We start from the raw sequence: 13,914 nt of genomic DNA on the forward strand, positions 1-13,914 counted from the left end.
GGGGAGTGGGGGGGGAGAGGGAGAGGGGGGGAGAGGGGGGTGGGGGGGGGAGAGGGAGAGGGGGGGGAGTGGGGGGGGAGAGGGAGAGGGGGGGGGGGAGTGGGGGGGGGGAGTGGGGGAGGGGAGTGGGGGGGGGGAGTGGGGGGGGAGTGGGGGGGGAGTGGGGGGAGGGGAGTGGGGGGGGAGTGGGAGGGGAGTGGGGGGGGGGGAGTGGGAGGGGAGTGGGGGGGGAGTGGGAGGGGAGTGGGGGGGGAGTGGGAGGGGAGTGGGGGGGGAGTGGGAGGGGAGTGGGGAGGGGGGGGAGGGGAGGAGGGGGGAGAGGGGGGGGAGGGGAGGAGGGGGGAGAGGGGGGGAGAGGGGGGGAGGAGAGGGGGAGGGGAGGAGAGGGGGAGGGGAGGGGAGAGGGGGAGGGGAGAGGGGGAGGGGAGAGGGGGAGGGGAGAGGGGGAGGGGAGAGGGGGAGGGGAGAGGGGGAGGGGAGAGGGGGAGGGGAGAGGGGGGGAGGGGAGAGGGGGGGAGGGGGGGAGGGGAGAGGGGGGGAGGGGAGGGGAGAGGGGGAGAGGGGGGTGGGGAGAGGGGGAGAGGGGGGTGGAGGGAGGGGGGAGGGGAGAGGAGGGAGGGGGGGAGGTGGAGGAGAGAGGGGGGAGGGGGGAGGGGGGAGGTGGAGGAGAAGGTTGCGGTCTAGCTTTCGCCTCGGGTAAACTCCGGTTTTGGCGCGACAGCTAACCCGGCCCCGTCGCGTATGCGTTTCGTGTTGCTGAGGCGGCTCCGGCCTGGATACCTCCCCGCCCTCTCACGGCGCGGATACCGCGGGCCTGTGGCTCTGCCGCTCCGGGAGGCGGCGTACACTGTGGACCTACGCAGCGACACGATGACCAGGCCCGGGCCGGCCATGAGGGCCGCCATGGCAACGGCGAGGGTCGGAGATGATGTTTACAGGGAGGATCCGACTGTTAATGGTAAGGAAAGAGCGAGGGGGCAATAGAGACTGGGGCGTATAGAGGGGGCAATAGAGACTGGGGCATGGGGAAGGGGCAATAGAGACTGGGGCATGGAGGGGGCAATAGAGACCGGGGCATGGAGGGGGCAATAGAGACTGGGGCATGGGGAAGGGGCAATAGAGACTGGGGCGTATGGAGGGGGCAATAGAGACTGGGGCATGGGGAAGGTGGCAATAGAGACTGGGGCATGGGGAAGGGGCAATAGAGACTGGGGCATGGAGGGGGCAATAGAGACTGCGGCGTATGGAGGGGGCAATAGAGACTGGGGCATGGGGCAATAGAGACTGGGGCATGGGGAAGGGGCAATTGAGACCAGGGCATGGAGGGGGCAATAGAGACTGTGGCATGGGGAAGGGGCAATTGAGACCAGGGCATGGAGGGGGCAATAGAGACTGTGGCATGGGGAAGGGGCAATGGAGACTGGGGCATGGAGGGGGCAATAGAGACTGGGGCATGGGGAAGGGGGCAATAGAGACTGCGGCATGGGGAAGGGGCAATTGAGACCAGGGCATGGAGGGGGCAATAGAGACCGGGGCATGGGGAAGGGGGCAATAGAGACTGCGGCATGGGGAAGGGGCAATTGAGACCAGGGCATGGAGGGGGCAATAGAGACTGGGGCATGGGGAAGGGGCAATTGAGACCAGGGCATGGAGGGGGCAATAGAGACTGGGGCATGGGGAAGGGGCAATTGAGACCAGGGCATGGAGGGGGCAATAGAGACTGGGGCATGGGGGAAGGGGGCAATAGAGACTGGGGCATGGGGAAGGGGGCAATAGAGACTGGGGCATGGGGAAGTGGCAATTGAGACCAGGGCATGGAGGGGGCAATAGAGACCGGGGCATGGGGAAGGGGGCAATAGAGACTGGGGCATGGGGAGGGGCCAATAGAGACTGGGGCATGGGGAAGGGGCAATAGAGACCGCGGCAGCAGGAGGGGGCAGTAGAGACCAGGGCAGGGAGAGGGGGTAATAGAGACCATGGCAGAGAGCACGGGTATTAGAGACTGGGCATGGGGGCAATACTGGGAGAGAGATTGGGGCAGTAGAGACTGGGAGACAGATAGGGAGCAATAAAACCGGGAGAGGGATAGTAGAAACCGGGGCAGAGAGCGGGGGCAATAGAGGCAGGGAGAAGGGCATTAGTGACTGGGGCAGAGAGAAGTGTTACGGCCAGATGAGGAGGGTTTGCTCTTTCAAAGTCAGTGCGTCAGGTTGGCATCGAATGTCGTGCTAATGAAGCAATCTTAGGTAATTCAATCACTTAGAGCAAGCAGAAATGTAGTATTTCCAAGTTCGGGGATGATACAAAACTAGGTTGGAATGTGTGTTGTGAGGAAGATGCAAAGTGGCTTCAAGGGGATCTGGACAGGCTTAGTGAGTGGGCATGAACATGGCAGATGGAATATAATGTGGAAAAATGTGAGGTTATCCACTTTGGTAGGAGGAATAGATGTGCAGAGTAGTTTTTTTTAAAGAGATACAGCACTGAAACAGGCCCTTCGGCCCACCGAGTCTGTGCCAACCATCAACCACCCATTTATACTAATCCTATACTAATTCCATATTCCTTTTTTTTGAAGAAGTAACAAGGAAGATAGATGAGGGTAGTACAGTTGATGTGGTCTACATGGATTTTAGAAAGGCTTTTGACAAAGTCCCACATGGCAGACTGGTTAAAAAAATAAAATCCCATGGAATCCAGGGAAATGCAGCAAGGTGGACACAAAATTGGCTCAGTGGCAGAAAACAAAGGGTAATTGTTGACGGGTGTTTTAGCGACTGGAGGGCTGTTTCCAGTGGCATTCTGCAGGGTTCAGTACTGGATCCCCTGTTTTTGTGGTATATATTAACAATTCGGACGTAAATGTAGGGGGCATGATCAAGAAATTTGCAGACGACACAAAGATTGGCCATGTGGTAGATTGCGAGGAAGATAGCTGTAGGCTGCAGGAAGATATTGATGGTTTGGTCAGATGGCAGAAAAGTGGCAAATGGAATTCAACTTGGAGAAGTGTGAGGCGATGCATTTGGGGAGGTCAAACAAGGCAGAGGTATACACGATTAATGGGAAAATACTAAGAAGTGTAGAGGAAGTGAGGGACCTTGGCATGAATGCCTACAGATCCCTGAAGGTAACAGGACAGGTCGATATGGTGTTTAAGAAGGCAGATGGAATCCTTTCCTTTATTAGCCAAGGTATAGAATACAAGAACAGGGAGGTTATGCTGGAACTGTATAACTCATTGGTTAGGCCACAACTTGAGTACTGTGTGCTGTTCTCGTCACCTCATTACAGAAAGGATGTAATTGCACTAGAGAGGGTGCAGAGGAGATTTACGAGGATGTTGCCAGGACTGGAAAAATCTAGCTGTGAGGAAAGATTGGATATGCTGGGGTTGTTCTTGGAACAGAGAAGGCTGAGGTGAGATCTGATTGAAATGTACAAAATCTTGAGGGGCCTGGAGAGAGTGGAGGTAAAGGGTCTATTCACCTTAGCAGAGAGGTCAGTGATGAGGGGGCATAGATTTAAAGTGATTGATAGAAAGATTAGAGGGGAGATGAGAAAACCTTTTTCACATAGAGGGTGGTGGGGGTCTGGAACTCTGTCTGAAAGGGTAGTTGAGGCAGAGATTCTCAATTTATTGAAAAGGAGTCTGGATATGCAGCTCAAGTGCTATAATCTGCAGGGCTACGGACCAAATGCTGGAAGGTGGGATTAGAATAGGTGTATCATTTTTTGACCGGCACAGACACGATGGGCCAAGTGGCATCTTTTTGTACCTTAAACTTTCTATGATTCCATGATTCTATCATGCATTTTCTGCTCTTATGTTCTTGAGTATTCTACAACTCACCCTGTTTGATCCCACAGGAACTCCACGTATATATCTGTTAATATTTTGTGCGCAATTTATCTGCTACATTTTGGTCATTTTGCTTCAGGCAAATTTGTCACAATTGCCTTTGTTTGACTCAAAACAGCAGCAGATCACAACCAAACAGCCAGGCAATGTACTAATCAGCAGCTGCTGAGCATGAATTAAAACTATAATTGCATTTTTTTATTTGCAAATCAAAAAATGGGCAGTCAGCATCAGCATGAAAGGGACTAAAGAAATCATATCACCCCCTAAAATGTTCTGATAATCCTTCCAGAAACCATCTTGGATTCTTCATTGAGCTAGGCACTTATTATTGGAAATAAAGTTTGTAACATAATTTGATGTAACAGAATTGCAAAGGTTTGTTCACATTATAATGACATAAAACTTGCAAGATGTACTGGAAAAATAAACATAGCTACACAATTATATTTTCTTTGTCTGGAATATCTACAACACTGTTTCCACTATACCTTTTTCAGTCTTGTTTATGTAGATTCCCAGGACCATTATTGTTAACTGAACAGATATGCTCCAGCTGCCTTAATCAATTTTGATAACATGACTGGCCATTCAGAGAATGTGTCAGGACTTGCTGTTTGTTATCCTTTAATCATGCCCTCTGATGAAACAATGGAAAATTACTGAAAATGGGGAAAAAATACTTTATTACAGTATTTAAGAAAAACAAAGTAAAGCATAAAGTTCCTTTTTTTTCCTCAAGTAACTTTCCTAAAAACACAGATTATATTCTAGTGTTTATAAAATGTTACATGTTTGACAAAGTTTCAAAGATGAATCCTATTTTGTTATGTATTCTAAATGGTTACAACAGTTTCTCCTTTACTTAATACTGAGAATTCAAAATCAAAAATTTTCATACAAACAATTACCGACATCTGGAAGGACTGCACCATTATTCCAGTTTGGAGTATTTATTTTCCAGGAACTGCCAAAACACATACTTTCACTGTCATTGAAGAGATCTCTTATAAATATCTTTCCAAATTCTTTCATTGGGGGTATGCATCCTTCTTTCACTTCCACATCTCATTCCCCACACCCCCAGCCCTTTGCTTTTAACAGTGTTACTCCTGATTTGCCAACAGCAAGGCACATAAAGCTGTTAAGTATAGTATATAGTGATGCATCTAGTACACATTTATTTTTGTCCATCCCATTCTGTCACACCAAATATCGCACTCAATTTTCTGTATCAGACTTTGAAGAAACATATAAAGGAGACTCCCAGGAACATACAATATCAGAGGCAAAATGGCTGCAATCTCTGAATTGTTAGCTGTAGAAACTCACCCAATGTTTACTTAACGGTAGCAGCCTCTTAATTGGCCCAGAGTACCCAGAACTTACCTGTAGTGGTGATGTTGGGAATGGCATTAAACAGGAAATTAGAGAAGTAGGCAATAAAGGAACATCTGTAATTATGGGTGACGTTAATCTGCATATAGATTGGGCAAATCAAATTAGTCACAATACCATAGAGGAGGAATTCTTGGACTGTATACGGGATGGTTTTCTGGACCAATACGTTGAGGAACCAACTAGAGAACAGGCCATCCTAGACTGGGTATTGTGTAACGAGAGAGGAATAATTGACAGTCTAGTGGTGCGAGACCCCTTGGGGATGAGCGACCATAATATGATAGAATTCTTCATCAAGATGGAGAGTGACGTAGTTGATACTGAGACTAGGACCCTGAATCTTAGTAAAGGAAACTACGAAGGTATGAGGCGTGAGTTGGCTATGACGGATTGGGAAACGTTACTTAAAGGGATGACGTTGGATAGGCAATGGCAAACATTTAAAGAGTGCATGGATGAACTGCAACAATTATTTATCCCTGTCTGGCGCAAAAGTAAAATGGGGAAGGTAGCCAAACCATGGCTTACAAGGGAAATTAGAGATAGCATTAGATCCAAGGAAGAGGCATATAAATCTGCCAGAAAAAACAACAGACCTGAGGATTGGGAGCAGTTTAGAATTCAGCAAAGGAGGACCAAGGGATTGACTAAGAAAGGGAAAATAGAGTACGAGAGCAAGCTTGCGGGGAACATAAAAACTGACTGTAAAAGTTTATATAGATATGTGAAGAGAAAAAGATTGGTGAAGACAAATGTAGGTCCCTTACAGTCAGAAACAGAGGAAGTTATTATGGGGAACAAAGAAATGGCTGACCAACTAAATGCATATTTTGGTTCTGTCTTCGCAAAGGAGGACACAAATATCATACCAGAAATATTGGTGAACACAGGGCTCAGTGAGAGAGAGGAACTGAAGGAAATCAGTATTAGTAGAGAAATCACTCTCTCTTTTTGGCCTCCTTGTCTTGGGAGACAATGGGTAAGCGCCTGGAGGTGGTCAGTGGTTTGTGAAGCAGCGCCTGGAGTGGCTATAAAGGCCAATTCTAGAGTGATAGACTCTTCCACAGGTGCTGCAGATAAGATTGGTTTTTGGGGCTGTTACACAGTTGGCTCTCCCCTTGCGCTTCTGTCTTTTTTCCTGCCAACTGCGAAGTCTCTTCGATTCGCCACACTTTAGCCCTGCCTTTATGGCTGCCCGCCAACTCTGGTGATCGCTGGCAACTGACTCCCATGACTTGTGATCAATGTCACAGGACTTCATGTCGTGTTTGCAGATGTCTTTAAAGCGGAGACATGGACGGCCGGTGGGTCTGATACCAGTGATGAGCTCGCTGTACGATGTGTCCTTGGGGATCCTGCCATCTTCCATACGGCTCACATGGTCAAGCCATCTCAAGCGCCGCTGGTTCAGTAGGGTGTATATGCTGGGGATGTTGGCCGCTACGAGGACTTCTGTGTTGGAGATACGGTCCTGCCACCTGATGCCAAGGATTCTCCAGAGGCAGCGAAGATGGAATGAATTGCGACGTCGCTCTTGGCTGACATACATTGTCCAGGCCTCGCTGCCATAGAGCAAGGTACTGAGGACACAGGCTTGATACACTCGGACTTTTGTGTTCCATGTCAGTGCGCTATTTTCCCACACCCTCTTGGCCAGTCTGGACATAGCAATGGAAGACTTTCCCATGCGCTTGTTGATTTCTGCATCGAGAGACAGGTCACTGGTGATAGTTGAGCCTAGGTAGGTGAAGTCTTGAATCACTTCGAGAGCGTGGTCGCCGATATTGATGGATGGAGCATTTCTGACATCCTGTCCCATGATGTTCGTTTTCTTGAGGCTGATGGTTAGGCCAAATTCGTTGCAGGCAGCCGTGATCCTGTCGATGAGTCTCTGCAGACACTCTTCAGTGTGAGATGTTAATGCAGCATCGTCAGCGAAGAGAAGTTCCCTGATGAGGACTTTCCGTACTTTGGTCTTCGCTCTAAGATGGGCAAGGTTGAACAACCTGCCACCTGATCTTGTGTGGAGGAAGATTCCTTCTTCTGAAGACTTGAACGCATGTGAGAGCAACAGGGAGAAGATCCCAAACAGTGTAGGTGCGAGAACACAGCCCTGTTTCACGCCACTCAGGATAAGAAAGGGGTCTGATGAGGCGCTGCTCTGCTGAATTGTGCCTTTCCTATTGTCATGGAATGAGGTGATGATACTTAGTAGCTTTGGTGGACATCCGATCTTTTCTAGTCATCTGAAGAGACCCCGTCTGCTGACGAGGTCAAAGGCTTTGGTGAGATCAAAGAAAGCAACGTAGAGGGGCATCTGTTGTTTGCGGCATTTCTCCTGTAGCTGGCGAAGGGAGAACAGCATGTCAATGGTGGATCTCTATGCTCGAAAGCCACACTGTGCCTCAGGGTAGACACGCTCAGCCAGCTTCTGGAGTCGCTTTAGTAGAGAAATGGTGTTGGGGAAATTGATGGGATTGAAGGCCGATAAATTCCCAGGGCCTGATGGTATGCATCCCAGAGTACTTAAGGAAGTGGCCCTAGAAATAGTGGATGCATTGGTGGTCATCTTCCGAGATTCTATAGATTCTGGAACAGTTCCTACAGATTGGAGGATAGCTAATGTAACCCCACTATTTAAAAAGGGAGGTAGAGAGAAAGCAGAGAATTATAGACCAGTCAGCCTGACATCGATAGTGGGAAAAATTCTAGAGTCCATTATCAAAGATTTTATAGCAGAGCACTTAGAGAACAGTGGTAGAATCGGACAGAGTCAGCATGGATTTCCGAAAGGGATATCATGCTTGGCAAATGTACTAGACTTCTTCGTGGATGTAACTAGTAGAGTTGATGAGGGGAGCCAGTGGATGTGGTTTATTTGGACTTTGAGAAGGCTTTCGACACAGTCCCACATAAGAAATTAGCATGTAAAATTAAATTGCATGGGATTGGGGGTAGCGTATTGCAATGGATAGAAAAGTGGTTGGCAGACAGGAAACAAAGAGTAGGGATAAATGGGTCTTTTTCCGAATGGCAGGCAGTGACTAATGGGGTACCACAGGGATTGGTGCTAGGACCCCAGCTATTCACAATATATATTAATGATTTAGATGAGGCAACTTAATGTAGTATCTCCAAATTTGCAGATGACACAAAACTGGGTGGGAGGGTGAGTTGTGAGGAGGATGCAGAGAGGCTTCGGGGTGATTTGGACAAGTTGAGTGAGTGGGCTATTACATGGCAGACGCAGTATAATGTGGATAAGTGTGAGGTTATCCACTTTGACAGCAAAAACAGGAAGGCAGATTGTTATATGAACGGCTATAAACTGAGAGAGGGGAATATGCAGCGAGACCTGGGTGTTCTGGTACACCAGTCGCTGAAGGTAAGCATGTAGTGCAACAGGTGGTAAAAAAGGCAAATGGTATGTTGGCCTTCAAAGTGACAGGATTCGAGTACGGGGGTGGGGATGTCTTGCTGCAATTATACAGGGCCTTGGTGAGGCCACATTTGGAATATTGTGTGCAGTTTTGGTCTCCTTATCTGAGGAAGGATGTTCTTTCTATAGAGGGAGTGCAGCGAAGGTTTACCAGACTGATTCCTGGGATGGCGGGACTGACGTATGAGGAGAGATTGAGTCGGTTAGGATTATATTCGCTGGAGTTCAGAAGAGTGAGGGGGGATCTCATAGAAACCAATAAAATTCTAACAGGACTTGACAGGTTAGATGCAGGAAGGACGTTCCCAATGGTGGGGGAGTCCAGAACCAGGGGTCATAGTCTAAGGATACGGGGTAAACCTTTCAGGACTGAGATGAGGAGAAATTTCTTCACCCAGAGAGTGGTGAGCCTGTGGAATTCGCTACCACAGAAAGCAGTTGAGGCCAAAACATTGTATGTTTTCAAGAAGGAGTTAGATATAGCTCTTGGGTCTAAAGGGATCAAAGGGTATGGGGCGAAAGCGGGAGCAGGTTACTGAGTTGGATGATCAGCCATGATCATAAAGAATTGTGGAGCAGTCTCGAAGGGCCGAATGGCCTACTCCTGCTCCTATTTTCTATGTATTTACTTAACAGTAATTAGATTTTATAGCCATAACGGGTCACACTCCTATACTTTTTTACATGGCACAAATTCCTGACGTAATAAAACAACAAATCCTCTAGACCTAAAGTTTCCTAATTGTATGTCTGTCTTTATTTAGAATTCATGTATTGTGCGTGCAAATGTTCGTATCACAGTTTTAAAAAAGAATGCCCATTTGAATTTAAATTCTACATATCTACCAAGGCCAATAAGCCTCTAATTCTGTTGACCATGGTATTACTTGAGCATAGCACAGTATTTACCCCTTGTAATTTTAAAGACATGTGCAAAGTTGCACATATTTCCACCTTAGCAGAAGGATAATACTTTTTGTGTTAGATGATATAATGCTCCTATCGTTATAGAACTGTATATGCTCTGACATTCAGTACTTGGTGCTCGCTAGGATTCAGTAATATAAGTTCTCTGTCCTTTCAAATTACTGTCCCATCTCCAACTTCCCTTTCCTCTCCAAAGTCCTTGAACGTGTTGTCGCCTCCTAAATCCATGTTCATCTTTTCTGCAACTCGATATTTGAACCCCACCAATCAAGTTTCTCCCCCGCCACAGAATTGAAATGGCCTTTATTAAAGTTACAAATGACATCCTATGTGACTGTGACCATAGTTAGCAATCCCTCTTCATCCTTTGAGACCTGCCTGCAGCTTTTGACCATACCATTCTCCTCCAACATCTGTTGTCCACTCTCCAGTGGGATGGGACTGCACTCATCTGGTTTCATTCCTGTCTGTCCAGTCATAGCCATCACTTGTAATGACTTCTATTCCTGCTCCTGCACCATTACCTCTGGAGTTCCCCAGAAATCTGTTCTTGAGCCCTCCTGTTTCTCATCTGCATGCATCTTGGCACCATCAACCAAAAACACATCAGGTTCCACATGTACAATGATGATACCCAGTTCTATCTCACTATCACTTCTCCCATCCCTACTGGTGCCTCTGATTTGTCATCCACATTGTCCGACATCCAGTTTTGGAATTGGAGAAATTTCCTCTAATTGAATATCGCTGCCCGCCACAAATTCCTTTCCTGAGCCACTGACTCCCTAGGTTGAATTTTCGAGGGCTCCCCGAAGTCAGGAACAGAGGCAAGGGGGGTCTGAAAATACCGGCACCAGGCAGCGTGTCAATTTCAAGACACTGATCCCGGGGTGGGCAATAATCACCAGGACAGGGGGGAGGGGGAGACAGGAATCCTGCTCTCCTCCCAATTGAGGCCAATTAACACTGCTTAAAAGCTTGTTAAGAGCTTGTCTAGGGGCGAACTTTCAACTTTTTAAGGGGCCAGACAGGTTACCCCCACCTTCAGAAACTGAGCAGCTGAAGGGAGGCGGGTAAAGAGTGGGGTGTCAGCCATGGCTTTCCCAGGGCATCACCCTGGCCCCATAAGAGGGTCAGTGGAGCAAAGGAGGACTGTGCACCTGGTAAGAGGATGCCCTTGGCGCTGCACAGGTGGCAGGGAGAGTGGGCACTTAGTGTCCAGGCTTTGAACGCAGTGAGCACACCCCTGGCTTGCGGGGCAGAAGAGCAGGGTGCAAGGCTGCCAAGGACAATTGGGTAGCCATCTGTCCAGAAGGAAAACATCAGCTGGCAATGGGGGCATGACTGTCAGATTTTGGACCCAGTGGCAATGAGGGGCAACCCCTGCATAGGAAGGGCAGAAGCCCAGGCATCAGGAAAGGAAAGAGGGGCAGGAAGGCAATGGAGGCCAAACCCTCAACTCACCACTGAAGATGGAGCTACCTGGAGATTATTGAGAACCAGTGCCACGGGAGACAGCGACTCTCCAGGTACTTGGTCACCAAGAACTGTGCCCTCATTGCTGAAGATCTCGCTGCATTGGTCGCCATGCCCTGCCTTGCCTGTGGCCGTGAAAGTCACTGGTCTTGAACTTCCTCACTTCTGGCTCTTTCCAAGGATCAGCTGTGGACCTTAGTGGCTGCACACTGCAGCTCGCTGCTCACTGATGCCCTGTCTGCCAGAGTTGGACAGCACATTCATTTAATAACAGACATGGCCTTGCAGGGACAGAGGGCATTGGATTTCGCCTCCATTGCTGGATTCTCCCAGGTGCAGGACATCATTGATTGCATCCATGTGATCATCAAGGCACCCAGTGACCAGCCACAGATTAATCAACCGGTTGGGTGGTGCACTTCAATGCCCTCTTGCAAGGGTCTTGGTCATTGTGGTGGTCTGTTGCGCTCTCCATAACATGGCCCTCTAGAGATCAATGAGGGAGAAGCAGGAATTAAGAGAGGAGGCGGAGTGAGATGACACTGAACAGAGAGGTGCCCCTGCTGCACAACGAGGTGGCCGCCTCCTGCCACCCTGAGAAAGGAGGACCTCCCTCCTCTCCCTCATGGCCTCCAGTGTTAGATCCAGGTCGCCATTGATAAAGTGAGGGGCAGCCCTGTCCTGGGTGCCAGGCCTCTGGCTCCCCTTTGACATATTTCTTCCCTTTGGTGCAGTGAAAGACTTTGGCACAAACCACAGATCATTTCCTCAGGACAACCAACAGCTTCAATGATGGCTGCCTTGGGCTGTCTAAATCAGTCCCACACTTCATCTGACCCGCCTCCATTCCTGCCCGCAGTGGTTTTAAGTAGGCAGGAAAGCCCTGTCCGTACCAATTGAGGTATCTTAATTTTAATCAGTTTCCCACCGGAGGCAGGTTTCTGACCCAAAAACAAACCTGGTTCCATGGTGAAAATTCAGCTCCCTCTCTCTCCCTGGCCACTGTCTGAGGCTGAACCACATTGTTCACAACCTTGGCATCCTATTTTACTGCTTATCTCCACCTCCAATACATCGCTTCTTAAAACCCACTTCTTTGACCAAGTTTTTGGCCACCTGTCCTAATATCTCCTGAAATGCCTCAGTGTCAAAATTTGGTTGATAATCGCTCCATGAACCGACTTGGGACATTTTACTGCTTTAAAGGCACTACATAAATATAGGTTGTCAAGAAACGACTGAAGGCACTGGATACTGCAGAGGCTATGAGTCCTGACAACAATCCGGCAACAGTACTGAAGACCTGTGCTGCAGAACTTGGCCTGCCCCTAGCCAAGCTGTTCCAGGACAGTTACAAAACTGGCATCTACCCGGCAATGTGGAAAATTTCCCAGGTATGTCCTGTACACAAAAAGCAGGACAAATCCAATCCGGCCAATTACCGCCCCATCTGTCTACTGTTGATTGTCAGTAGAATGATGGAAGGTGTCATCGACAGTGCTATCAAGCGCCACTTGCTTGGCAATACCCTGCTCAGTGATGCCCGGTTTGGGTTCCGCTAGGGCCACTCAGCTCCTGACCTCATTACAGCCTTGGTTCAACATGGACAAAAGAGTTGAACTCAAGGTGAGGTGAGAGTCACTGCCTTTGACATCAAGGCGGTATTTGACCAAGTATGGCATCAAGGAGCCCTAGTAAAACTGAAGTCAATAGGAATTAGGGGGAAAACACTCTGCTGGTTGGAGTTGTACCTAGCGCAAAGGAAGATGGATTTGGTTGTTGGAGGTCAATCATCTCAGCTCCAGATCATCACTGCAGGTGTTCCTCAGGGTAGTATCCTAGGCCCAACCATCTTCAGTTGCTTCATCAATGACCTTCATGCAGTCATAAGGTCAGAAGTGGGGATGTTCGCTGATGATTGCACAATGTTCAGCACCATTCGCGACTTCTCAGATACTGAAGCAGTCTGTGTAGAAGTGCATTAAGACCTGGACAATATCCAGGCTTGGGCTGATAAGTGGCAAATAACATTCACGCCACATAAGTTCCAGGCAATGACCATCTCCAACAAGAGTGAATCTAACCATCTCCCCTTGACATTCAATGGCATTACGATTGCTGAATCCCCCACTAGCAACATCCTGGGGGTTACCATTGACAAGAAACTGAACTGGAGTAGCTATATAAATACCGTGGCTATAAGAGCAGGTCAGAGGCTAGGAATTCTGCAGCAAGTAACTCACCACCTGACTCCTGAAAGCCTGTCCACCATCTACAAGGCACAAGTCAGGAGTGTGATGGAATACTCTCCACTGGATGGATGCAGCTCCAACAACACTCAAGTAGCTCGACACCATCCAGGACAAAACATCTTGCTTGATTGGCACCCCATCCACCACCTTCAACATTCATTCTCTCCACCACTGATGCACAGTGGCAGCAGTGTGTACCATCTACAAGATGCACTGCAGCAAAGCTCCTTAGACAGCACCTTCCAAACCCACGACCTCTACCACCTCGAAGGACAAGGGCAGCAGTTGCATGGGAACACAACCAGCTGCAAGTTTCCCTCCAAGCCACGCACCATCCTGAGTTGGAACTATATCGCCGTTCCTTCACTGTTGCTAGGTCAAAATCCTGGAACTTCCTTCCTAACAGCACTGTGGGTGTACCTACCCCATATGGATTGTTTGGTTCAAGAAGGCAGCTCACCACCACCTTCTCGAGGGCAATTAGGGATGGGCAATAAATGCTTTCCTAGCCAGTGATGCCCACATCCCATGAATGAATAAAAAAAAATTTGAACACT

General features: G+C 48.6%; 1 protein-coding gene across 7 annotated transcripts in view; it reads left to right on the forward strand.

The window, feature by feature from the left end:
- The first annotated feature begins 658 nt into the window (after positions 1 to 658).
- The window catches only part of tha1 (threonine aldolase 1), a 111,675-nt gene continuing 98,419 nt past the window's right edge, over positions 659 to 13,914 (forward strand). For 5 of the 7 annotated variants that reach the window (XM_068058362.1, XM_068058363.1, XM_068058361.1 and 2 more), the window contains exon 1: positions 659 to 958. In XM_068058362.1, coding sequence (XP_067914463.1) covers positions 742 to 958 — 217 coding nt within the window. In that variant the 5' untranslated portion in view covers positions 659 to 741. The remainder of the gene's footprint in view (positions 959 to 13,914) is intronic. The other 2 variants (XM_068058364.1, XM_068058365.1) reach the window with 2 other exon arrangements.

This window comes from Heterodontus francisci, chromosome 26 (assembly GCF_036365525.1).
Source record: "Heterodontus francisci isolate sHetFra1 chromosome 26, sHetFra1.hap1, whole genome shotgun sequence".
Taxonomy (NCBI): domain Eukaryota; kingdom Metazoa; phylum Chordata; class Chondrichthyes; order Heterodontiformes; family Heterodontidae; genus Heterodontus; species Heterodontus francisci.